Genomic DNA, 25489 nt, shown 5'->3' on the forward strand with positions numbered 1-25489 from the left:
CTCCATCCCCGCCTGCGCTGCTGGTGCTCCTTCGGAGTCACATGGCCTCGATTCTGAAGTCAGTGGCAGGGATCGAGACCTGCCGCTTTGTTTGTAATGAGGGTTTTGAGAATGGGCGTGCTCCGGGCCGAGCGCAGGAGAGCTGTAGGGTAGAAATTGCAAAAGGCTTGTTGCAACACGGTTGGGGAATGAGGTTACCTCAGTGTTAGAACTGGCTATTTCTGGTAGGCTAAGGCTGACGCCAAAGCCAGGCAGAAACCACCATTCTAGTCAGGGCAAGGAAGTCACACGCCAAGATAACCCCTGCTCACCCCCTTGGTAGCTTGTCACAAGCAGTAAGGCTAAACTCGGAGGCAATGTGTAAAGCATTTGCGCCAGCACACAACAGCAACAACATACTAGGCACACCACAAAAGGAACTCCACACAAGGTTATTTATAAAATAACTTTTGTATTGTAAAAACACATCAGATAGTATCACACAATATACCTGGTGGCAACTGGCACGGGCAATATTAACAAGGGATTATTTACAGGACAGGGCCACATGGGCCACTGTCAGAATCAACACTTTTAGAAATAGAATAAGTATAGCACAAGATAACAGTTATAAAATACATCCAGGAACTACTGGGAACGGGTACCAGGACCTCACTAGGACCACCTGTACTGAAAAGAACCACCTAAGAATAAAATACATTTAGGGGTATAAAAAAGAACACATTACCCATGATGCATGAAACACATTCAGAGGAGTTATAAAGGAAAACACATGATGCCTAAAACATTCAGAGGTGTAAGGACAACCACCTAAGTATCACACAGCGTTTAGGGGTCTAGGAAAGAACACATTACCCATGATGCATACATATACATTCAGAGGAGTAGTAAAGGGAAACACATGATGCATAAACCTACACATTCAGCGGTGTTAAGAACAAAGCACATGATGCAATAAAATACATTCACAGGTGCAGCACAAGAAGACACATGATGCCTAAAACATTCAGAGGTGCAGCGCAGGGAAAAGGAAGACACATGATGCCTAAAAACATTCAGAGGTGCCAGAACAATACAATAGCGCAAAAATCACATGATGCCTGAAAACATTCAGAGGTGCAGGAATAACACATGATGCAAGGAAACACATTCAGAGGTGCAATAACCATACGATTGCGCAAAAACGACATAAGCCACCACCTGTGGCAGTCCCTAGGCCAACTGGCCTTGTTGGGGCTCAGACGCCCTGTGTCCAAAAGTCAGGGCGCGCTGCCACGCAGCGCCAGTCCAAGCACAAGCCTAAACGTAGCAGGTGCCCACTACTTGCTGGGCACCTGGGCAATCCCAAGACCTAAACGGCGCAGCTGCCCACTAATTGCTGGGCAGTTGGGAATCATCAGAGAAACTGCGACAGGGTCCTCACTGACCCTTGGGCGCAAACTGCACCCGCTGTGGGAGCCACACAGGCTCTAAAAACATATGCCCCAAATGTTGGAGCTCTCAGGCTCTGGCCACAAACTCACTGGCCCTTCTCTAAACAAGGGTGTCCAACGTTGGAGCCACGGGGCTCTAAACAAAGCATGCCCCCAGAGCCTCTCTCAGGCTCTCAGTAACGTTGGGGCGACCCGCTGCCAACCGGGGCCATCCTTAACTGCACCACCATCGTGGAGCGCACAGGCTCCTTAAATCATCGTGGCCCCCGGACCCTCTCAGGCTCTGACACGATGCTATGCCCCTGAGCCACCACCGGTGCTTCACACTGGAGGGGAGCGGGCACCGGACATGTGCCCCGACGCCCCCTGCTGCCCAAACAGTCCCGGCCCCACTCACCGGCTCGCAGGCTTCCTCTGCGGGGCTCTCCTTCTCGTCCCCTCCTCGCTGGGGGACGGCAGCACTTTCCTTCGGCCACCCGGGGAGGCGGGGTGACCTCCCGACCTCCCCACACAGCACCACCTTTTCCCGGGGCTCCCTCAGCACACGGGGAGCCCCGCAACAGCCACGCTTCCTCCTCTCTGCCGGCCTCTTCTCTTCCCGGGGCTCCCTCAGCACACGGGAGCCCCGCAACAGCCACGCTTTCTCCTCTCTGCCGGCCTCTTCTCTTCCCGGGGCTCCCTCAGCACACAGGAGCCCCGCGGCAGTCCACGCTTCCTCCTCTCATCGGACGGGCACCCAATCCGTGCCCGGCGGCTGGCAGTGATTCTCAGGGGCAAACCGAGGAGTGGGCACCCTCGAGATTACAATAAAACCTACAAGCGAGGTGGGCACTCGCAAAGGGGACCAATAAACAGGAGAATACCGTAACAATAAAAATAAAGTGCACACGAAGCACTCTGGCCACCCAAAGGGCAGGAGCGCTTCCCCCACGGGATAACCACAGCGCTCTGCCAGAAATCAGGATGAAAGGCGCCCACGAGGTGCTGGAGAGCCCAGCAATCACCAAATACGCCGCAGAAAGGACCCCCACAGCAAGGAGGGTCCCTGCAGCTGCAGGGCGTTACAGGACCAGGCTTCCAGGGCCAAAAGAAAGTCTCCCATCACCCCAGGCAAGGCAGAGGGTCCCAGGAAGTCCTTCAGCAGTCCAGTCATCCAGGAAAGTCCATCAGGTGTCCAGGGGCTGAGCAGGGCCCAGGGGTTCCCCTGGGCCCAAGCAGCAGCACGCCCCTGGCAGGATTCAAGTCAGAAACAAGAACAAATTGGAAGGGGACACAGCCCCTTCTTATACAGGGAAAAGTCTTTGAAGTCTTTGTGCAGGCAGTGTGAGAACCAGCTAGAACTGGTTATAGGGAACTCGCTTCAGTATCAGGGACAGAGGTGACAGTCGCCCAGCGGGAGGTGGAGCCAGCATTGTGGTCAGGCAGGCACAGCCCTTCACTATCAGGTGCTATCTCCTCCCACTTCCCTGGCAGCAGATGCAGCCTTTCATCCACGGGCTGACTCAGACAACCTCCTGGGGCATTCTAGCTCCTGTCACCCTCAAACCAGACAGTCAATCCACAAGCAGGCCCAGGCACTCCTGGACCAGGCTCACCAGCCAATCACACGCCAGACACAAATTACACAAATATGCCAACTTCTAAAAGTGGCACTTCTGGACTAGACACAATCATGCTGCATATACCATTAAGCAGCATTCAATCTCACGAGTTCTCTCATACCAAACTCGCCCCTGCACTCCCCACACATCAGGAACTACCGTGGGCATACATATTCCCCATTCATTCCTATGGGAGGGCAGGTCCCTCACCACACATACACAGAGAGCTCAAGCACTTTACACTGTACCACATGAAAAAGTGTGCAGAGGCCTAAAATCACCAACACCAGGTCACAGAAACAGGCTAGGAAAAAGTAAAAAGTTTCGGGGTGAACTCTGAGGGAGAGGGTTCTGCATTGAGCTGTGCTTAGACCCTGGCACCGCTGTCAACCGAGAGGACGGTCACGTGGCAAGCCAGTTGAGGTGTGGGGTACAGCGGTGCCAGGGAGACAACGTCACACTTAGTCCATGTGCGTGCAGCTGTACTGCGCATGACAGTCACCTATGGATGTGCTGCACAGACCCCGAGAGTTCAGCAGGACCAGAGACCTCTGGCCAGCGGTTGGAGCACAGGGCGCTAATAGTGCAGTACTGCCAGGGTCCCTGCAGTGTGCAGCACACCACCAACATGGAAACTATGCAGCATTGCCCAAGTCTTGAGACTGCACTGTATCCATGGATTTGAGCGTGTGCCCATGGGCGCTGGCTCTCTGAAATGCCAAGGGTAGCAGAAAGTGACATCATAGGATTTTTTTAAACCGAATTTCAGGAAGTGACACCACATACCCTTAACCCTGATAACATCACACTCTTTTTTTTGTCACTGAAGCCTAGTGTATGTATAATTCAAAGATCGAAATGTATTGATAAATCACTGGAACATTCAGAACAAGCATTTGCAATGCAATAGGTCTCTCATTTACGCAATTTTGAGCTATTGACGTTGCAAATAACAATGCCTTTTATTTTTGTTTGTTTTTAAAACATAAATAAAAGGCAGTGTCATTCGAAATTCCAGTAGCTTAAACTTGCGTAAATGCAAGACCTATTGCTTTGCAAATGCTTGTTTAATTTGTTGTATTTGCTCTGCTTCAAGGTGATTTCGAACTCACTCATTTGTTGGTTGAGTTCTTCCAGCCGTTTCTTCAAGACAGTAGTGGACTGGTAGCTCTTTAGTTGTACTTCCAATTTTTGGATGTCGATCTTTAATTCTTGGGCTAGTCTAGTTACTGTTTTTATAATCGGGGCCAGTCAGTCCCGAGTACAGTGCCACGATATAAGTGACCAATCCTTTTTGAATGATTTGTTGTGTTGAAATATTGTGTTGAAATATGAACGGCTCGTTGCGGACTATCAGGCCCTGTGGTGCCGCATTTGCCCTCAGATACTCTCATTAGTAGTCCATGGAGGGCTGCCTTGATCTGTGTCCTCCTTAAGTTAGCCAGCTCGTCCCAGTCTGTATTCCTGGGGCCTGTATCTGTACTGCTTAGTCCCTCAAAGGGGTTGATGGCTGCTAGTATCCTATCGATTTCTTCCTCACCGAAGGTGAAGCCTGTTCCTTCGGCCATGCTTGGTAGTTTGAGTTCCTTAGAGTAGAGACCCTGGGAGTGTGTTTGTTTGTGTATGTTCCTTGTAGGTGTATGTGTTTTTATAAGAATATGGGTGGTCCATGATCTAGACTATTGGTATATTATCTGATATCCCACTCTTTCCAGAAATACTGGTATTCTCCCACAGCTGCACGCTGTCTAAATAGCTACAAAAAACAAGAAAGGGAGTGAAGAGGTAGTGTCCATGAAGGGCACTGGAGGTGGATACGTCCTCTCAAGATTTGTACAAAACACAAGGATCCACCTTTCAACCAACGTGGAAAGACGCATAAAAACCTGCAAGAACCCTTTTTTTTCCTCAAAGACACCCATTAAAAGGTGGATCCCTGTGTTTTGTACAAATCTGGAGGAGGACCTAACCACCTCCAGTGCCCTTCATGGACACTACCTCTTCGCACCCTTTCTCGTTTTTTGTAGTTTTGCAGTAATCGGTCATGACCGGTTGAGTCAACTTTCCGAGCAAGAGATAACAAAAGGAGACACTATGCTGATGGAGTTGATATGTTCTGTCCATAGAAAAAAGGCTGCTGATCCCTGAGACGCACACTTCACAATTTAAGATTGTATGAGGGAGTGATGATGGGGCATATATCGCAGAGTTGAAGAATATTCATCCAAGACCAGAGTAATATCCCGTTCAACCCAGATGGCTGGGGACTTTGATTTAGTTGGGGACCCCCCTTGCTTGCACTTAATACTGAGCTTCCTATATACTGCCTATCTGGGGAATATTGGTGAGGGCTTTCCGGTGTATGACAGCTGAAAAGTTCGCAAATCAACCCCAACAGTTGGAGTAGATGCTTAAGATACTAAGAAACTCCCAAGGCCTATAGCCGAGAAAAAACACATAGCGCATGCCATTAAAAAATAACAACTACATTTAAATATATATTCCCTTTATTTGAGTAATTAGAAGATGCACTTGAGGAATGTAAAGCAGGGATTAATACATGACTGAAATGTAAGTGCCTCTAACTTAAAAAAAAAAAAAATTAGAGTAAAGAAAGATTCTTAGGGGTGTGTGAAATTCATGTAATTGCCATTTGTGTAATTCTAAGAAATTTCAGAAATATTATGTGAAATGGAAATTTTCCATTTCGTGCTATATTTTAATGTGGGGCATGAGGACGTACTCCCCACAAATATTAGCTCAAAAAATATAAGTGCAGCGAACAGCAGCCGCTCGCATATTGGCTGTTCGCATGCTTCTGTGATAAGATTTTTGTGCAAGTGGCCTTTCATTACATGACCAGGTGGAATTTTGGAAGTTTCATATAAGACACATAACACAAAATGCCAGATATTACACATGATGATGCCAATGCACAAAAGTTTTGTCTTGGCCTCATTTCCCTGCTAAGTAATCGTAATCCCTTCTTTGTCAAACCATCAGAGCAGATTGTCTCAGTGTCTGTTGGGAATGGAAAGGATCCCCTTATATGAGATAATTGTAGGGGCATCGGTAGGATGGAGTTTGTGCAGGGATGGGCAGAGGTCTGGAAATCATTTAAAGGGGCAAGCAAGCCTAGAACTGTAAGCACCCAGGATGATGATTATGGTGATGGTGAGGGCTTACAAAATGCCAGTGGGCTTGATATTCCCCTGATTCAGCTCGACTCCCCACATTGGCCACCAGTGGTGGAAAGTGCCTACCGTAGTTTTCTGTGGTAGTTGGAAGGGCAGCTGAGGTGCTAGAATTACAGGTGCGCTCTATTGAACTGAAGACCAATGTTCTGAGTTGAGAATCTTCAACCTCAGCGGGTGATCTAGTCCATACTACCATTCTGTGACCCCCTTACAGATACTTTGATGGTTATGTGGTCAAAATCATGTTCATGACTACCCATTAGTTGACAAGTAGCCAAGCAACACAGACCTGCACCTTGGGAACCATGTTTTTTGACAAAGCATCCTTCCCCACAAAGCCTTATTGTTTGCACGCTCGATCAGTAAGGTTAATCCGAACTCCTCCCCAACCAATCCCCCAGAAAGAGAATCCAAATGGAGTGATACTTTTGGAAAGCAGGTTTTTTCCTCTGCCACCTTGTCACTGTGCACCATTAACGCACTACGCCTATTGGGTCAATATTCTCACGCCTTATCGTACATGGCCAGTGAGTCCTTACCAGTGGTACTGGAAGACCTTTGAGGCACCCTTGCTCAATACATGATGTGCAGGAGATATATTATCCCCACAAACCTAGGCATTGCAGACTGAATTGGCAGGGAAGTTGCCACCAGGGCTGTGCTTCGAAGGCACATCTGGGAGACATCAACTTGGTTTTCCGGCGATTGTCAAGCTTCGTTGATGAATATGCCCTTCGAGGGTTCTTGACCATTAAAGAAGGTGGATTCATGCTGGAAAGGTTTAAAGACATTAGGGCCACAGCGTGCTCCTTGGGGCTACTGACTCTAGCGAAACCATTTCCTTCATCCGTTCCACAGATTTCGAGAATTATACAAATTAGCTTTCAGACAACGGCAGTCTTCTCAGCCAGTTGTGTAGCAGACCACTCTGCCCTTTCAGGACATCAGACGTGGCATTGGCAGACATCACAAAGGACATCGGGGGCAGCAGTCCTCTAACTTGTCGTCCTGCGCTACTATGGCTTCCAAGCTGCTTTAGTTTGCCCTTGATGACATGTTTTACTGGTGGGATGCAGGATTCATTGTTTCCTCCCAGGTTGCCAATCCATCACGTATGACAGATAGGTCTTAAAAATTGTTCAAGGGGGCTATGCCCTTCCTTTTATTTCTTCACCCCACCTTCTTCCCGCACAAGAACGAATTTCAGAGGATCCTGTTGTAAAAGGAACATCTTAATCTTCAAGGGTGATATAGTACCAGTACTAGATCTGAAAAAAGGCACCAACTGTTAGACACGCTACTTGTGTGCCTCAATAAAGGACAGCGGCTCTCAGGCCAGTTATGGACTTGGATTCCTGCAGACTGACAAATTCAGAATACTTGTTGACTCTGATCCTATCTGCTCTGGACCATCTCCTCCTTGGACGTTCAATAAGTACAATTTTATATATCTATCCTGCATCCCAATAGGCATCACCTGCAGTTCAAGGTTATACAGGATTGCTTTCAAATTGCTATGCTCCCTTTGAGTCTGTACTCGGCGCATCAGTGTTTACGAAATAAATTGATGGTAGTAACTCATGTGCAGAGATTCCGAGTTTCCGAATTTCCATGACTAAAAAAATGTGTCTGGCTGCTGAAGGCATGCTCACATAACTAAATAACTAACACCACTGGGTGTGGGCTCCCAACATTAAGGCCAAGCCACTGACCAAATAGAAAGCGAAACAATTGCCAGTACTGTTAAAATCAATCCTTCTCTTTTAACTACGGCACATTAGATTTAAACACAATGTGGGTGCGAGACTTCCAGTTCTGTCTGAATTTATCAATATATTTATTTTTTCTTTGAATACATTCGTTGGTTAAATTTCACCAAATTTAAATTTTAGACCTCTACAATACACAAACAAAACAATTTTCACTTTTGATAAAACATTAGACTGTACATATTCATAATCATTCAATACTCAGTCACTCACCATATCAAACATTACACCACTTCACACTAACAAACACAACCAGCACACACTATTTACAATTAAATCCTAAATACAATAGTATACAATAGCCATAGACAATAATTTTGCCAAATCACATCAAGTTACAGCTATGTATGTAATTTGAAGATCTTATGACTGAACAAAGAACGGTCTACGCGTTTTGAAGTCCTACTTGGTAGGGAATTCTCATCAGGACCCAAATGGCTGTGGAGAAGAACAAAAAACATTCTTAACACCTTGGCTGCTAGGGGTTTTCCACTCCTGTGCTGATCCTTGGTGAACTCCATTGTTCATGACGAGCTCAGCTCGTCATAAGCACAGCTCAACCGTGCCTCATGACAAGCTGAGCTCGTCATGAGCAGCGAAGGTATTAATCACCATGGCTCTTATTTAATCTGAATAATGCTGAGTGCTCCAACTCCTTGTATCTGCCGCTTACCATTACTGAAGAAAACCTGGCTCCGTTAGACCCAACGCTCATCCCTGCAATGAAAGAAACACGTGCCCTCCAGTCACTACTTTCAGACAGTACCGATCAGTGGCCACAATAAATGACCCATTAGCGACAAATTCTTACATCAAGCCGGCAACATCCATACACCTCTGACTCCCTAATTCATGTCAGGGACCTGAAAGAAAAGAGTGGCATAAGGACGAATTGCCTACATCCAGCCATGCTTTTCAAAAAAACGTTTGCCCAGGGAGACTTTCTTATTTTTTAGAGTCGTCACATCTAAACATACTTGTAGATGAAGGCACTCGGGAAGACCTGAGGGAAGGGCGGAGGCATCTTTTAGAAACAATCTTTAAGAAACAGGAAAAGCTTGGCACTGATAGCGCAAAACAGCACGAGCGCCCGGGGGGGGGGGGGGGGGGGGGGGGGATCCTCACCTCACCTCACCTCACCTCTGAGTAGCACTGTGATGAGTTAATCAGTTCTGACGGCGTAATCATTCAATGGCATACAGAATACCTCCAGGCCGCCATTGACGGTTTATGTTGAATCCTTCCTGGTATGGAGGATCATGGGAGTGGTACTTTACTGTGCGTTTCGGGTGGCTTATTTACTTCGACAATATTGAAAAACAGAAAACGGTTTGCAGATCTTGTTTAAAATTAATGCCAAAACAAGAGGTTGAAAACAATTAGAAAATAATAATTCTTTCAGTGGTGGTAAAAGACTGGTCGTGCCGCTGCCGATAGTTGGTATGTAATGCTCATGGGGACTGTAATTTCTTCCAAAAGAACACGGATTACAAATCGTGTTTCAAATTGATGCCCATACACGAAATTAGAAAAATGATACTTTCAGTAGTGGTCCAAGGACGGTATTGCTGCTGCCGATAGTCAGTGGATGGTGCTCATGGGAACTGTAGTTATCTACCAAAACAATCCTTTTGCTGGATTGATTGACAACTGGAGTCGTTACATTGATGAATTTTTTTTCGTCTGGACGGGTAGTGAGGAGGATTTGAAAAATTTCCACGAATGGCTAAATAATCGGACACAAGAAATACAATTCAGCCTAATCTATTCGAGAAACAGAATGCCGTTCTTAGATGTCGAAGTGTACCCATCACAAGGAGGGTTGTACTGCAAGAAGCAGGGTGGAGTGGATTCTTAAATCCTCTGCTAAGTAGATTTACATCTCTGGAGGAGGCTTAAGCACCAGAACTTCTTTCTAATACCCAACCATCTGGTGAGGGTCCCTGAATGTCAGAGCAAATGTTACTTGGCTGTTCACAAGTGGCATCTGCAGCCCGAAGTTTACACTTGGCCAAAGTCATCCTAACTGTGCTAGGAGAGAATGGTACCCATAACTCCTGAACATGAGCTTTTGTAGACTGATAGGTTAGCCCTGCTTGGGGATCTCCTACCTCAACAACAGCAAAGGGTCCTTTATCCCGAACTCCTCGACTTACACCTCCATGCATAGAGATTGAGTGGTAGTTATTGACTTCTTTTGAGTTGAAGCCTGTGGTGGTAGATGTTCTTCCTGCTAGGCACCCTTCCTCGAAATCCATCTATGCTGGGTCCTGGGACAAGTTAATTGCCTGGTTTGGTGCCATAAACACTACCACATGAATAAAGTGCACAGACTTTCAATGCAACCGTCCTACACCACCTTCTTTCCGGGCAAATAGTTGCTGAGGGTTTGGGCAGTCTTTTACAAAAGATTGACTCCCTTCCGTATTTGGGAATCGATCTGTGTCACCATTCTCTTCGAGGCATATGGGCTGCACATCACACACCAGTGCATATATCGCCATCTGGTGGTGGGCCCGGATGATTACACTTTGTTGTTGTCTTGGAAGAGTCTTTGTTTGGTGGGTGACTCCTCTTGTAGTGCGCATGGGCATTGACTCCATCTTCAGATTGTTTTTTTCTGCCATCGGGCTCGGATGTGCTTATGGTTTGGTCCCGTTACCGATCTCCTTTCGTCTTCCATTCCTCATCATACCGTCAGTATCGTCTTCGATCGCGATTTCCTTGTTACTCGCGTCAAAAAACGTTGCTTTTCTCGATTCCAGCATTCATCGGGGCCATTGGGTCCAACTGCTCCATTGAGCCCTTGTCTCATGGAAAGAACACCCTTCAAGAAGTGCCCTCGGTGTGGACACAAATGTCCCCACACTGATCTACATGAGGTGTGCAATCTGTGCTTGTCCCAAGAGCACGAGAGCCGAGATTGCCAGGCCTGCGCTTCGTTCCAGTCCAAGAAAACTATCAGAGATCGTCGAGCTCGAAGAGTAATGGCGCAGTCCTCTTCATCGACACCAGATCTCGTCATAGACGAAGCTCCAGTCGATCTAGAGTCCGAATAACAGCAGCAGGATGACGTCGCTACCGAAGCAGAGGATTCAGCTTCCAGAGACGAAGGACAATCCGACGATGATCTTCTTACAGCTGGTCAGCAGGCCGGGAGTACAAGATGTTGACCCTGTTCACACCCCCATACCGGGCCAGGCTTCGGTTCCACCTCCACCTTCGGGTCCAGGTGCACGCCGACCAAAAACGTCTTGACGCCCCACCTTCCGGCTCGGCAACGAAGAATACCTAAAAGCCTCTAGGCGACTCGGGCTCGAGTCAGTCTGTCAGTCCTGACAAACAAAAAGTCCTTAAACCAAAACTACCTCTGGCACTGAGGCAACCTTCGGTACCGAAACCAGTTGAGCCAAAAACAAGCTCAGCACCGAAAAATATCGAACCGAAGCCAACTCCGGTACCAAAAAAGTCGACCCAAAGTCCACTTCGGCACCGAAACACACTTCGGCAGCTAAAGTTATTGACCCCAAATGTGCTTCGGAACCAGAAATTCTGTATCCGATAACATCCGAACAAAAGACACGGCACCGAGAAGGATTACGACCGCAAGTCTTCGTAACCAAAACCAAAATCTGCTCCAAAGACTGTAATAAACACCGCTAAACCACAAAACAAGTCGGTGCCGAAGAAGGATACTTCATCAGAAGAGCTTTTTCGGCCAGATCCAAAACAAAAAAACTCTTCTTATTCATCCAAAGACTGGACATATCATTACAGTGCCTGAAAAAAGGAAGCTGGCCCCTCCTAAAACACCTCCAGTTCCTCTAAAACATGCTAAAATTTCTCCTAAAAGAATACCTTAACCACTGCTAGAACTACCAGATGTAGAGATTTCCACTGCACATTCACCATCCACCACACACAGTGCTGCACCAGCAGATGATGATGAGGAGGACTATTCAGGGGGGGGTAGAAGATGAGCAACCCATAGATGACCCAGACGACATTCCTGGTCCATCAGATGATCCCTGGGAAGATTATAATGCGCCAGATCTGCCACAAGATGACGCATACCCTTACAGGCCATCTCCTCCAGATGACTATAGGGTTTATGCAACTCATTTATAGGGCAGCCACCTTTCATGGGGTAGATCTACACACTGATCCAGTAGAAGAAGACTGGTTTATAGATACCCTATTACCATCACATAAAACCACAACCACATTACCAATGCTTAAGGGAGTGGTAAAAAATGCACCAGAGGTATTCAAAGACCCCGTCAGAGCCAGGGTAATTAATCCCAGATTAGATAAAAAGTATAAAGGAGCTCCAACTGACCCAGCATACATCAAAGGCCAGTTGCCTTTAGACTCAGCAGTAGTCTCAAACTCCAGGAAAAGAGCTAATTCACAGACAACAGGGGATGCTCCACCCCCTGATAAGGAGTCCAAACTTTTAGATGCTTCAGGCAAACGCACCATCTCGCAAGCAGCCAACGTTTGGAGAATTGCTAACACTCAAGCCTTAATAGCAAGATATGACCGAGCTCACTACGATGAGCTTGAAACCCTTATGCAACATTTGCCAGACAAATATAAGACCAGGGCTTCTGACTTAATACAGGAAGGTAAGGTCATTACTAATACCTCAATCCGTTGTGCTTTAGATACTGCTGTCACACCCTCAAGAGCAGTAAATACAGTCATACGGTTACGTAGGCATGCCTGGTTGGGCATCTCTGGTTTCAAACCAGAGGTACAAACCAGCATCCTTAATCAACCCTTTGACCAGCAACATCTTTTTGGTTTTACAGTTGATAATGCACTCGAAAAAATGAAAAAAGATACGGATCCAGCAAAATCCATGGGAGCTTTGCCAACTCAAACTCCCAGAGCATAATTTTGTCTCTCCTCTTACAGGGATGCCTCGAAAAATGTTCAAACAGACCACGCCTCCTCTTCTTACAAGGCACCCACCCAATCCTTGCCCAATAGAGGTTTTTACAGAGGAGGATATAGAGGAAACACTAAAGGTAAAGGCAGAGATAACAACAACCGCAATGCCTCCACCCCCAAGCAGTAACTTCCCTCCCCCCTGACCATGCCACAAAGGCACCCACCCAATCCTTGCCCAATAGAGGTTTTTACAGAGGAGGATATAGAGGAAACACTAAAGGTAAAGGCAGAGATAACAACAACCGCAATGCCTCCACCCCCAAGCAGTAACTTCCCTCCCCCCTGACCATGCCACTCCTGTCGGGGGGAGATTACAACAGTTCCTACCTGTCTGGAACTCCATCACCACAGACATGTGGGTGAGACAAATATTTCAGTCAGGTTATTGCCTGGAGCTCACTTCCACTCCTCCAACAATACCACCCAGACAGCGTCCCATGTCACAGGAGCATCTCACACTCCTAAAACAAGAAGTTGCATCTCTACTCCAAAAGAATGCAATAGAACTAGTTCCAGTACACCGTCAAAACTCAGGAGTTTACTCCCTATATTTTCTTGTCTCCAAAAAGGACGGCTCCCTCAGACCTATACTAGACCGGAGACCTCTAAATCTTTACATACAATCCGACCACTTCCATATGGTCACATTACAGCAGGTTCTTCCTCTGTTAAAACAAGGCAACTTCCTTGCCACCCTAGATCTCAAGGACACCTACTTCCACATTCCCATCCACCAAGCTCACAGAAAGTACCTTCGGTTTGTACTGGACCGTCAACATTACCAGTTCAAGGTGCTTCCTTTCGGGGTGACTACAGCACCTCGAGTTTTCACAAAGTGTCTCGCTGTAGTAGCAGCACACTTGAGAAGGGACAACATACATGTCTTCCCGTACCTCGACGACTGGCTAATAAAAGCCAAGTCATACCACCAGTGCGTGCAGCACATGCAGCAAACCATCCACCTGCTGCACAAGCTAAGCTTCACAATAAATCATACAAAATCACATCTCCAACCAGCCCTGTCTCAGCAGTATCTGGGTGCCACAGTAGATACCTCCAAAGCACTTGCATCCCCCAATCCAGTAGGGATACAAAGTATGCAAGCCCTTATACAAAAATTTCAACCACAACACTCACTGCCAGCTCAAGTGTTCATGCAATTAATTGGAATGATGGCATCTTGCATCTTCATAGTGCCTCACGCAAGACTCCAAATGCGCCCCCTACAATAGTGCTTAGCAAGCCAGTGGAACCAAGCTCAACAACAATTAACAGATCTGTGGTGGTGGACGACCGGACACACCGCTCTCTGCAGTTGCTAGCCATTTTTCTAGCTCTAAAATCATTCCAACATTACCTGTCAGGGACGGCTGTATTAGTCCGCACAGACAATATGACAGCCATGTGCTACATCCAGAAACGGGGAGGAACACACTCCTTATAGCTCTCCCGGCTGACTCAGAGCATATGGAGGTGGGTCATTCCTCAAAAAAGCTTTCTCTTAGCCGAGCATCTACCAATCAATCAATCAAGAGTATTTGTAAAGCACGCTACTCACCCGCTAGGGTCACAAGGTGCTGGGCGGGGCTGCTACTGCTCAAAAAGCCAGGTCTTGAGTTGCTTCCTGAAGGAGAGATGGTCCTGGGTGAGTTGTAGGTGGGAGGGGAGGGTGTTCCAGGACTTGGCCGCCAGGTAGGTGAAGGATCTTCCTCCGGTGGTGGTTCTGCTAATACGTGGGGCGAGGCTGGCGGAGCGGAGCTGGCGGGTTGGCGTGTAGAACGTGAGGCGGTTGTTGAGGTATTGGGGGCCCAAGTCGTGGAGAGCCTTGTGTGCGTGGGTGAGGAGTCTGAACGTGATCCTTTTGCTGACGAGGAGCCAGTGCAGGTCCCTCAGGTGGGCGGAGATGTGGCTGTGTCAGGGGATGTCCAAGACGAGTCGTGCTGAGGCGTTCTGGATGCGTTGGAGTCTTTTCTGTAGTTTGGCGGTGGTCCCAGCGTAGAGGGCGTTCCCGTACTCCAGACGGCTGGTGACGAGGGCCTGGGTGACCGTTTTCCTGGTTCCAGTGGGGATCCAGCGGAAGATCTTACGGAGCATGCAGAGAGTGTTGAAGCAGGAGAAGGTAGGTAACGGCGTTAACTTGCTTGGCCATCGCGAGGGATGAGTCAAGGATGAAGCCCAGGTTGCGTGCGTGGTCCGTTGGCTTGGGTGGGGGGGCCCAGAGCAGGGGGCCACCAGGAGTCGTCCCAGGTGGAAATGGATGGGCCGAGGATGAGGACTTCCGTCTTGTCTGAGTTCAGTTTCAGGCGGCTGAGCTTCAACCAGTCTGCGATGTCTTTCATTCCGTCCTGGAAGCTGGCTCTGGCGGAGGTGGGGTCATTGGTGAGGGAGAGGATCAGTTGGGGATCGACGGCGTAGGAGATGATGTTGAGGTTGTGCTTGCGTGCGATGGCTGCGAGGGGGCTCATGTAGACGTTGAAGAGGATGGGGCTGAGCGAGGTGCCTTGAGGTACGCCGCAGATGATCTTGGTGGCTTCTGCGAGGAAGGGCGGGAGACGAACTCTTTGGGTTCTGTCGGAGAGGAAGGAGGTGATCCATTCCAGGGCCTTTCCTTGGATCCCGGCGTGGCGGAGGCGGGTTGTCAGGGTGCGGTGGGAGACCGTGTCGAACGCAGCCGAAAGGTCGAGCGGGATGAGGGCGGTTGTTTCTCCGTTGTCCAGCAGGGTCCGGATGTCGTCGGTGGCCGGGATGAGGGCGGCCTCGGTGCTGTGGTTCGCTCGGAATCCGGACTGCGATGGGTCGAGGGAGCCGTTCGTCTCCAGGAAGGCTGTCAGCTGTTTGTTGACGGTTTTCTCAATGACTTTTGCAGGGAAGGGGAGGAGCGAGATGGGGCGGTAGTTCATGAGGTCTGAGGGGTCTGCGGTGGGTTTCTTCAGGAGGGCGCTGATCTCTGCGTGCTTCCAGCTCTCCGGGAAGGTGGCAGATATGAAGGAGTTGTTGATGATGTCCCGAAGTTTGGGTGCGATGATGGAGTCGGCTTTGTTGAAAATGTGGTGTGGGCAGGGATCGGCTGGGAAGCCCCAGTGGATGGTGTTCATCGTGTGGGTGGTATCTTCCGTGCTGACCTGAGTCCAGGCGCACATGGTGGTGGTGGGGGGTGTAGGTTCGGTGGTGGGGTACGTGTTCTGAGCGCCGAAGCTGTCGTGTATGTCGACGATCTTAATGTGAAAAAAGGTGGCCAGAGAGTTGCAGAGGTCTTGAGAAGGTGAGATGTCGTCGTTGTTGCTGGCGTTGGGGTTGGAGAGCTCTTTCATGACGTTGAAGAGTTCCTTGCTGTTGTGGGTGTTGTTGTCCAGTCGTTCTTTGAAGGATGACCTTTTGGTGGTGCGGATCAGCTGGTGGTATATGCGGGTGGCGTTCTTGAGGGCTGTCATGTTGTCCGTTGACTGGTTGTGGCACCGGGCTATCTCGAGGTCACGGCAGGATTTCTTGGAGTCTTTGAGATCGTTGGTGAACCACGCGGCTTTCTTGCTGTTGAGGTTGCTGGGAGGGTTTTTCAGTGGAGCAAGGGTGTCGGCGCAGTCGGTGATCCACTGTGTGAGGTTGCGGGCTCCTTCGTAGGGGTCCGTGGTGTTGGTGGGAGGGTTTAGGCGCAAGGAGGTGGTGATTTGGTCGGTGGTGATCTTGCTCCAGCATCTTCGGGGGGTTTGTTGAGGTCGGCGGTGGGTCGATGTTTTCCTGAAGTTGAAGTGTATGTAGCTGTGGTCGGTCCAGTGGAGCTCGGTGGTGTGGCTGAAGGAGATGTGGTTGCTGGAGTAGAAGACAGGGTCCAGCGTAATGGGTGGGGGTGTTGACCAGTTGCTTGAATCCGAGGTTGTCTAGTAGGGCGGAGGTGGTGTTGTCCTGGTCGTTCTCCAGGTGGAAATTGAGGTCTCCTAGGAGGATGTAGTCAGGGGAGGCGAGGGCGAGTGGGCTGATGAAGTCTGCGATGGCCTGGCTGAAGTGTGAGCGTGGTCCCGGGGGTCTGTAGATGATGGTTCCTCTGAGGGTGGTCTTGGGGTCGGTGTGAATCTGGAAGTGCAGGTGCTCTGCGGTGGCGAGGGTGTCGTCGATGTTGGTCCTGATGCGGATAGTGTTTCTGTGGGCGATGGCGATGCCTCCTCCGGTCTGGTTGACGCGGTCCCTCCGGATGATCTTGTAGCCGTCCGGGATGGCAATGGCGATGTCGGGCGCTGAGGAGGCGTTCATCCAGGTTTCCGTGAAGAAGGCGACGTCTGGTGCCGTTTTGTCCAGGAGGTTCCATAGTTCGACGGCGTGCCTGTGGATGGAGCGTGTGTTGAGCAGGATGCACTTGAGGTGGTTGTTGTTGGCGGCTGTTTTGGCTGGCGCGGTGCAGGTGAAGTAGCAGGCGTGGCAGGTGAAGGCTCCGTGGGTGCTTTTCGGGGTGGCTTGGTAGCAGGCTGGATGTCGGACGGTGTTGAGTGCGTGGAGGGTGGCGGCGTCGTAGGTCAGTCGGGTTGGCTGGCTCTGGCGGGGTTCTGGCGCTGGGCGCGGTCCAGGCGCGGACGGGCGTAGACGGGCTTGCCTTTGTAGCGCCTTCGGCATGCAATCCGCGCCTGCTGCGCGTACGCGTGGTCCCCGCCATTTATGGCGAAGTGGGAGGGAGGAGCAGCTGGGAGGCGGGAGCGGGCGGCTAATGGGGAACAGGAGAAGGGGCGGGCCGCAGGAGAGCAGCGGCTGGGAGCCGAGGGGGGGTTGGAAAGAACGGGTAAGTGGAGCCGGGGAGAGCGAGGGCAAGCCTGGAGAGCGAGGGCAAGCCTGGAGAGCAGGGGCCCTAAGGAGAGGCAGCAGCAAGAGGGCCAAGCAGGCAGCGGCAGCAGAATCCGGGCACACGGGGGGCCGTGCGGTAGTAGAGTGACTGGGTCAAGGGTCACCAGGAGTTCACATTAAAGTTGCAGATCTGTTAAGTCGTCAAAGACAAAAGATTCACGAGTGGGAACTTAATCCTCAAGTTCTTGTACCTTTCTTTCACAAATGGGGCCAACCAGACATAGATCTGTTCGCCACACACCTCAACTCCAAATGCCCAAGCTTCGCCGCCAGGTATCCACACCCATGGCCAAAGGCAATGCGATATGGATGAGTTGGTCAAACAGATTTGCGTACGCTTTTCCGCCTCTCCCACTGATTCCGTTAGTGGTGCACAAGCTACAGCAACATTCCCGCACATTGATTCTCATTGCACCAACGTGGGCAAGACAACCGCGGTACACCACGCTACTGGAGTACCACATCAAAAATTAAAACTCTCCACACCTACTAACACAGAACCATGGAGAGATCATGCATTCCGACCCCATGCAGCTCAGCCTAGCGATTTGGCTCCTGAGGTCTTAGAATTTGGATATCTCAATCTTCTGCCTGATTGCATGAATGTTATCAAAAAAAAGCAAGGCGTCCACCACTAGGGCATGCTATGCAGCCAAGTGGAAAAGGTTTCTTGTGTATTGCACAAATAACAATAACCCACTAGATGTTTCAATCCAAAACATATGTTACCTGCTCCATCTACAAAGATGTAGTTTAGCATACTCCTCAATCAGATTACATCTTGCTGCTAGAGCAGCTTACCTCCAAAACAGACAGCATCTGTCATTTTTCAGAGTACCTGCCATCAAAGCATTCCTGGAAGAACTCAAAAGAATAATTCCTCCCAGGGTAACACCAGCCCCTGTATGGAATCTAAACATTGTTCCACTAGACTTATGGGTCCTCCATTTGAACTCTTGCAGAAGTGTGAATTACAGTTCCTTTCATGGAAAGTTGTCTTTTCAATTGCTATCACCTCACTCAGAAGAGTAGGTGAGATCTAGGCATTAACAATTCAGGAACCATTTTTACATCTCCATCACAACAAAGTGGTTCCAAAGACCAATTCCTTCCAAAAGTCATTTCACGGTTCCATCTCAGTCAGTCTATTGAGTTGCCAGTATTCTTCTCTCAATCCCAGACAGTTGCTGAAAGAGCTCTCCATACATTGGATGTCAAAAGAGCTCTACTCTTCTATATTCATAGGACAAATCCATTTCGTAAAACAAAACAGTTGTTTGTGTACTTTTCTCCTCCACATAAAGGTAATTCCATTTCAACAATTGGGATTGCAAGGTGGATTGTCAAATGTATTCAAATTTGTTACCATAAAGCAAAACGCACTCTATCCATTCCACCTAGGGCTCATTCCACCCGTAAACTAGGGGCATCTATGGCATTTTTAGGAAATATTTCCTTAGATAATATCTGCAAAGCAGCTACATGGTCTACACCGCACACATTCACAAAGCATTATAGTGTAGATGTGAAGCAAAACAACAAGCTAGTGTGGGCCAGGGTGTACTCTAAACACTATTTCAAACTACTGCAACAGATACTGGTGGTCGCCGCTAAGGGAGAGAACTGCTGTGTAATGAATGCACTTGTGTGTGATCTGCAGCCCATATGCCTCGAACGAAAAATGCTACTTACCAGTATGTATCTGTTCTTGGCATGTAGGGCTGCAGATCCACATACGCCCACCCGGCTACCTAAATCTGTTCCAGTAATATCTTAATTAGATGCACTATACATGGACATCTTTTTCTGTACTCGCACAACTCCATCATTTTCCCAATGGCGAAAAACAATCTGAAGATGGAGTCGATATCCATGCGCACTACGCTGTACAGGAGGAGTCACCTACCAAACAAAGACTCTTCCAAGACAACAACAAAGTGTAATCATGCGGGCCCACCACCAGATGGCGATCTATGCACTAGTGTGTGGATCTACAGCCCTACATGCCAAGAACAGATGCATACTGGTAAGTGGCATTTTCCTTTCTGTCTCTCGAAAGAAGAGAAGATCATCAGCTGGGCCCCAAAAAGGCTTCAAGTTTTTATTTAGCAATTGCACCAAGGCCCATAATGTGAATGATCAACTTTGTGGGGTTTTCTGGAGTGAAGAAAGGTAAAACTGTGGCCTTTGTTTAAGTGGCTAGTCATTTGCATCAAAATCTGTTATGCACTGGCCACAAAACAGCCAAATAAGTGTCAGAGCTCATTCCACCATGGCCAAGGCTGCTACAGTGGCGATGGTGAAAGTGGTGCCTATCCCCAACCTTTACCAGGAAGTCGCATGGGTGTAAGTACAATAGGAGGGGGGTGGGCGCACACTTCCTCACACTCCAGTAATCCGTTTGCCCCGATGCATCATAATAAATGCAGTGCGTGTTAACACTTTCTTCGGTGTAAGGCTTTCGTTTTTCACTCTTGTGGGTGTAGCCAGTGCTGTGCATCTCTAAACACGCGTTTCAGGATAATTGTCCTTCAGTAAAGAGCAACACTTTTTTGGGGGGTGCTGGAGAAGCTTCCCAAAGTCTCCTCAGGTCTCAGTACCACTCGCTGGGCGCAGGTGCATCAACCAGAGCTTGTTAGCTCAAGGGAGCCTTTTCAAATAGGAGGGGGGTGGACGCACACTGCCTCACACTCGAGCACTCAGTTTTCCCTGATGTATCATAATAAATGCTGTTCATGATAACACATTTTTCGGTGTCGGGCTTTAGTTTTCCACCCTTCTGGGTGCAGCCAGTACTGTGTATCTCTAGACACGTGTTTCAGGATAATGGTCCTTCTTCAGTAGAGAGCAACACTTTTTTTGGGGGTGCTGTAGATGATGCTTAAAGTCTTCTCTGGTCTCAGTACCACTCGCTGGGCACAGGCGCATCAACCAGAGCTCGTTGGCTCGTTAGCTCAAGGGAGCCTTTTCAAATAGGTGGTGGGTGGGCGCACACTGCCTCACACTCCAGCACTCAGTTTGCCCAGATGCATAATAATAAATGAGATACACAGCACTGTCTGCACCAACAAGGGTGAAAAACTAAAGCCTGACACCGAAGAAAGTGTTATCATGCAATGCATTTATTATGATGCATCGTGGCAAACTGAGTCCTGGAGTGTGAAGAAGTGTGCGCCCAACCCCCCTGGGTGTAAGTACAATTTTCGCAAAGCATTCCTGCCTTGACAGACCGTTTTGGTGGAAAGATCACTTTTCCCATTCGGTTCTACAGACTTTCTGACTTGATTCACACCATTCTAGAGCTAAGGAATCTGCAGTTGGAAGTTTCCATCAGAAGAACAAGGTAAGGAAAAGAGTGATATCAAAGGTAAGTAAATTGTTCTTCTTGATTACTTTGAACCTATTTTTGCCGTGAGAAAACTCACTTACACCCCCACCCCTCCACCGCCCTTTATTGTATAGGATTTCATTAGTGCTGCACCAAGATGGACAGCCGAAAGCCAGGTTATTAACAAATTCCTACCTTTGTGTTTTTTTACCAGATAATTATGAAGAAAACCATGAACTGTCTTTCACAAATGCACATATAATATCCAAGGAAATTCCAGCCGTGGTAGTGAATGGGAAGGATGATATGCATGATTTGGAAGATGACCTTGCCAAGCGGGTTAGTCAGCTAACCACAAGTACTGTTGAGAGTGTTGAAATAACAATTAAATCCTCTGAGAAAATTGAAGAAGCTCTTTCGCCAGATGGGTCACCATCCAAATCTCCGTCCAAAAAGAAGAAGAAATTCCGCACGCCTTCTTTTCTGAAAAAGAATAAAAAGAAAGAAAAGGCAGAAGTATAAGTGCTCAGTATTGGTTGGTATTGTACATTTGGGAAAAAATACACGCATACTTAAGGTGACTATTAATTGTAGATCGGCATTAGGGGAAATGCAGCAACTGGAAAAGGTTATTACAAAATACATTTGAAACTTAATTCATCTCTTGCATTCTACATCCTGCAATGCCTTTGTGAGTTTTAATCATTCAGTAGTTTTAGGTAGATTTTGAAAATAGCAAAATCTATTTGAGTCTATTTTTGCAAACCTCTAAATCTTCAGCATATTTTAAGCCTCTAATGTATACTGTTTGAGTTGCGGAACACTTTCTAGGTTTTAAACTGCTGCCTTGTGGTAACCGAATTATACTTTTTGTATTTGTGGTTATTCATTTTTTGTATCCATATATATAAATATATATATTATATTTTTGTACCCAATTGCTTTAGTGGGTGCATGTTAACATACCACCTTTCAAATCTCTTAATTCATGATCAAAGTTGTACACTGGCACATAAAACATCAAAATTCTATATGAGAGATATTTTATTATTAGCACTATTTACACAATGTTTAACTTTTCCACTCGCAGTATGATTTTTTTGCCAAATACTTCATTTCATTCAATAGAATGTTGAGCTTTATTCTGTTTGTTTGGAGAAAGTCCCTTAATTTTCATTAAGGGGGTTTTATAGACATAAGAAACTATTTGGTTTTAACCATTGCAAAAATAAACCATTTGTATGTTTAAATATTTGTATACCAATCAGTATAAAATATGATACGCATGTAAACCAAGCATTTAACTGTAGTGTATTTACAGATGCGTGGCTCTGAATATGTTAAAATATAATTCAGGTATTCCTGGGCTCAGATTTTAAAGGTAAAAGTATATATTTAACTGGATACAATTTTTAATTTTACTGCACTTTCTAATGGTCTTGCTAAAGAAAATGAGGACTAATATTCCTATAGCATAACCAAATGAAGGAGGACATTATCAAAAGGGAATCTGCACAGTAAGAAAAGCATGAGAAACTCACAAAAGACTTGTTTTGTGACTTGTTTGTGTTGGAAGTAGTACCTTTTGGCATGTGGGCTGGTTTTCTTCATACAGTTGTTCATGTAAGTGTTTTAAGCACATACCAAGCAGAAAGTTGCTTGGTGGATAGCACAGTAAAAGTTATAGTGGCAAAGTATTTGAACAAATATACAGATTTGTAAAACTAGTTTGTAAACAAAAAATATGTCCTGCCTCCTCGTTGCTCTATGAACCTCAAAGGTGAATGCTGCTCCTGGTCAAATCACTAACAGTGAATATAGATAATATGTAGGGGGTTTGAGGTGTTCTCATCCTTCCTGTTTTTCATAGCTTTTGAACTACATGGTGCTTAAAAGCATAGCATGTGGTATAGTTTAAGATACTGTTTTAAATTCTGTGGTATAGCATTTCAACTGTTGAGTTACAGCAGCAGATGATTATTTTTGAAGCTCATCTTTCTTGTATATGAATTTAAAAAATAGAACTAACGTACTCTGTTATTCATTAAACCAACTTGAGTTGCTCATTCTTTACTCTCATTGTAAACTAAAAACTAAATGGAGGAATAAGATTGGTTTTTCCTATCTGTAGCTGCTACAATGATAAAAACCAATGCCAAACATCTGTGCACCCAAGTAAAAGCTGAAAAACTGCGGGATGTTCAGTAGCATTAAAGAGTGGTTTGGCATGCAGAAATAAAAAAAAAATATGGACTGTCGCATGTTGTCAAAAGGTGGGCTAAGTTTAGCAGATTGTGTTTAATGGATTGATTGAATGGATCCTAGAATGGAATCGTCTCAATCTCTACTTACTGGAATCAGTGTTTTAATCTTAGTCGATACTTTGAGTTGCTTGTTTTTTTTTGTGTTTATTAATGTACTACATATAATGTATGTTGTATTACAACATATGTAGGAACACTTAACCTGTGAACTATGCTTTTCATAACTTTTCTAAAGTATATATAAATATCTATATCTAAATGGATGCAATGTGCAGAAATATTTTTTCAATGCAGCCATGAACTATTTGCACCTTTTGCTAATGCCTCTGTTTACTTGCTTTGGCATAACGAATGAGCCAACTGACTCTGTTCTGTGTCCTGTGGAAAATGTTATCTCAAATTGCTCATAGATGTAATGCTAATTAATGTTAAATCACAAATAAACAGTATTTTAAATAGATAGATTTTGTTGTCTTGCCTTTTTAGAAGAAAAAAATATATTGTACATTTATTTATTCGACAGTCCCTGGTATAAACCTATAAATGCATTTATAATGAACAAATCCACCAAAAAATGTTTTCCAAATTGCTGTTTTACTTTTTACAACAAATAGTGTGTGTATACATGCCTGTGTGGGGAAACAACATGTTCGAGGCATATGAGCTGCAGATTGTACACTGTGCATAGATCGCCACCGAGTGTTGGGCCGGATGTTTGTAGTTTGTTGTTGTCCGGAAAAGTTCTTTGGAAGTCACGAGTTAGGTGACTCCTCCTCTGGACCACATTGCGCATGGGCATCGGCTCCATCCCCAGATTGTTTTTTTCCACCATCGGGCTCGGATGTGTTTCCTGCGCTCTGGTTTGGAACCGAATTTCCTTCGGCGTGCAATCCTCACCCAGTTCAACGGTATTGTTTTGATCGCGCTACATAGACGCGATTCTCTAGCACTTCGAAGTCTTCGATTCCGGTTGTCTACGAAGGCCTTCGGGCCTACCTAGGCCTCACTTTCTGGCTCATGGAAAGGACACCATTCAAAAAGTGCCCTGAATGTGGGTTGAAGTTTCCCCACTCCGGTGTGCAACCTTTGCCTCTCACCGGAGCACGAGGCCAAAGACTGTTCGGTGTGTGCCTCATTCCGCTCCAAGAAGACCATTCAGGCCAGACTACCTCTAAGAACTATGGCTCGCTAGTCCGCTTCGATCCCCGACGACATCTTCGACGAGGGCGTCGACGTGTCAGAACACCAGCACGCCGAGTAGAGCATCGGATCCTCGGATGCCGAAGACTCCGTCGAGGAAGTCACTCCAGCTCAACGGGTCGTAAGTAAGACTGTCGATTTCCCCCCCCCACTTCCTCGACACCCTGTAAAAAGGCTTCGGTCACACCCTCACCTTCGGGCTTGGGTGCACACCGAGAGACTGCTTCTAACGCCCCGCCTTCGGGCCCAGCAAAGAAGCCCATCAAGCCTTCAGGCGGCTCGGGCTCGAGCCAGCCTACTTCCGGTGCCGACCCAGTACCGACACCAAAGAAAAAGCCATCTTCCTCTTCTACTTAGACACCCAAGCATACGGCGCCGAAGACTGGCAGCAGTTAATCGATGCCGACATTGCACTCTGAGCCGAGTAAAAAATCAACCAAAGCTCCAGATTCACATGCATCGGAGCCGAAAAAAAACCTTGGGAATTGAAAAAACAGGTTCCCGGGAAAGACACTTCAAAGGGGCACACTCCTAAGCCAGCTACCGACTTGGTGTCTAAAAAATCTACGGAGCCGACAATTTAGACGCCAAAGGATTTGCCCTGCTCACAGGAACTTTTTACACCGGATCCACAGCAAAAAACTCTTGTAAAGGATCCTAAAACTGGACAATTGACTCTAAGCTCCAAGAAGAGACCACTTGAGGCGCCAGCACCTCCTCCCCCTGCAAAGAAGAGACATTGCAACCTCTCCCTTAAGGGTCCCTTCTCCACCACCTCCCCATATTGTTCCTCCTCCTACACCACCTCCACCTCATCATTCTCCTACACCAGCTCATAATCCAGACAATGATGTACACACAGATTCTGATTATGAAGGTGGGGGCATATTACCCAGCACAGACTAAGGGTCCCC

The 25489-nt window shown here is 47.2% G+C and overlaps 1 protein-coding gene across 10 annotated transcripts in view; it reads left to right on the forward strand.

Moving 5' to 3' along the window:
* Positions 1-23835, forward strand: part of ADD3 (adducin 3) — a 462930-nt gene extending 439095 nt beyond the window's left edge. For all 10 annotated transcript variants that reach the window (XM_086922758.1, XM_086922761.1, XM_086922760.1 and 7 more), the window contains one exon: positions 21326-23835. In XM_086922758.1, coding sequence (XP_086778884.1) covers positions 21326-21633 — 308 coding nt within the window. In that variant the 3' untranslated portion in view covers positions 21634-23835. The remainder of the gene's footprint in view (positions 1-21325) is intronic.
* The last annotated feature ends 1654 nt before the right edge of the window (positions 23836-25489 follow it).

This window comes from Lissotriton vulgaris, chromosome 5, assembly GCF_964263255.1.
Source record: "Lissotriton vulgaris chromosome 5, aLisVul1.2, whole genome shotgun sequence".
NCBI lineage: Eukaryota > Metazoa > Chordata > Amphibia > Caudata > Salamandridae > Lissotriton > Lissotriton vulgaris.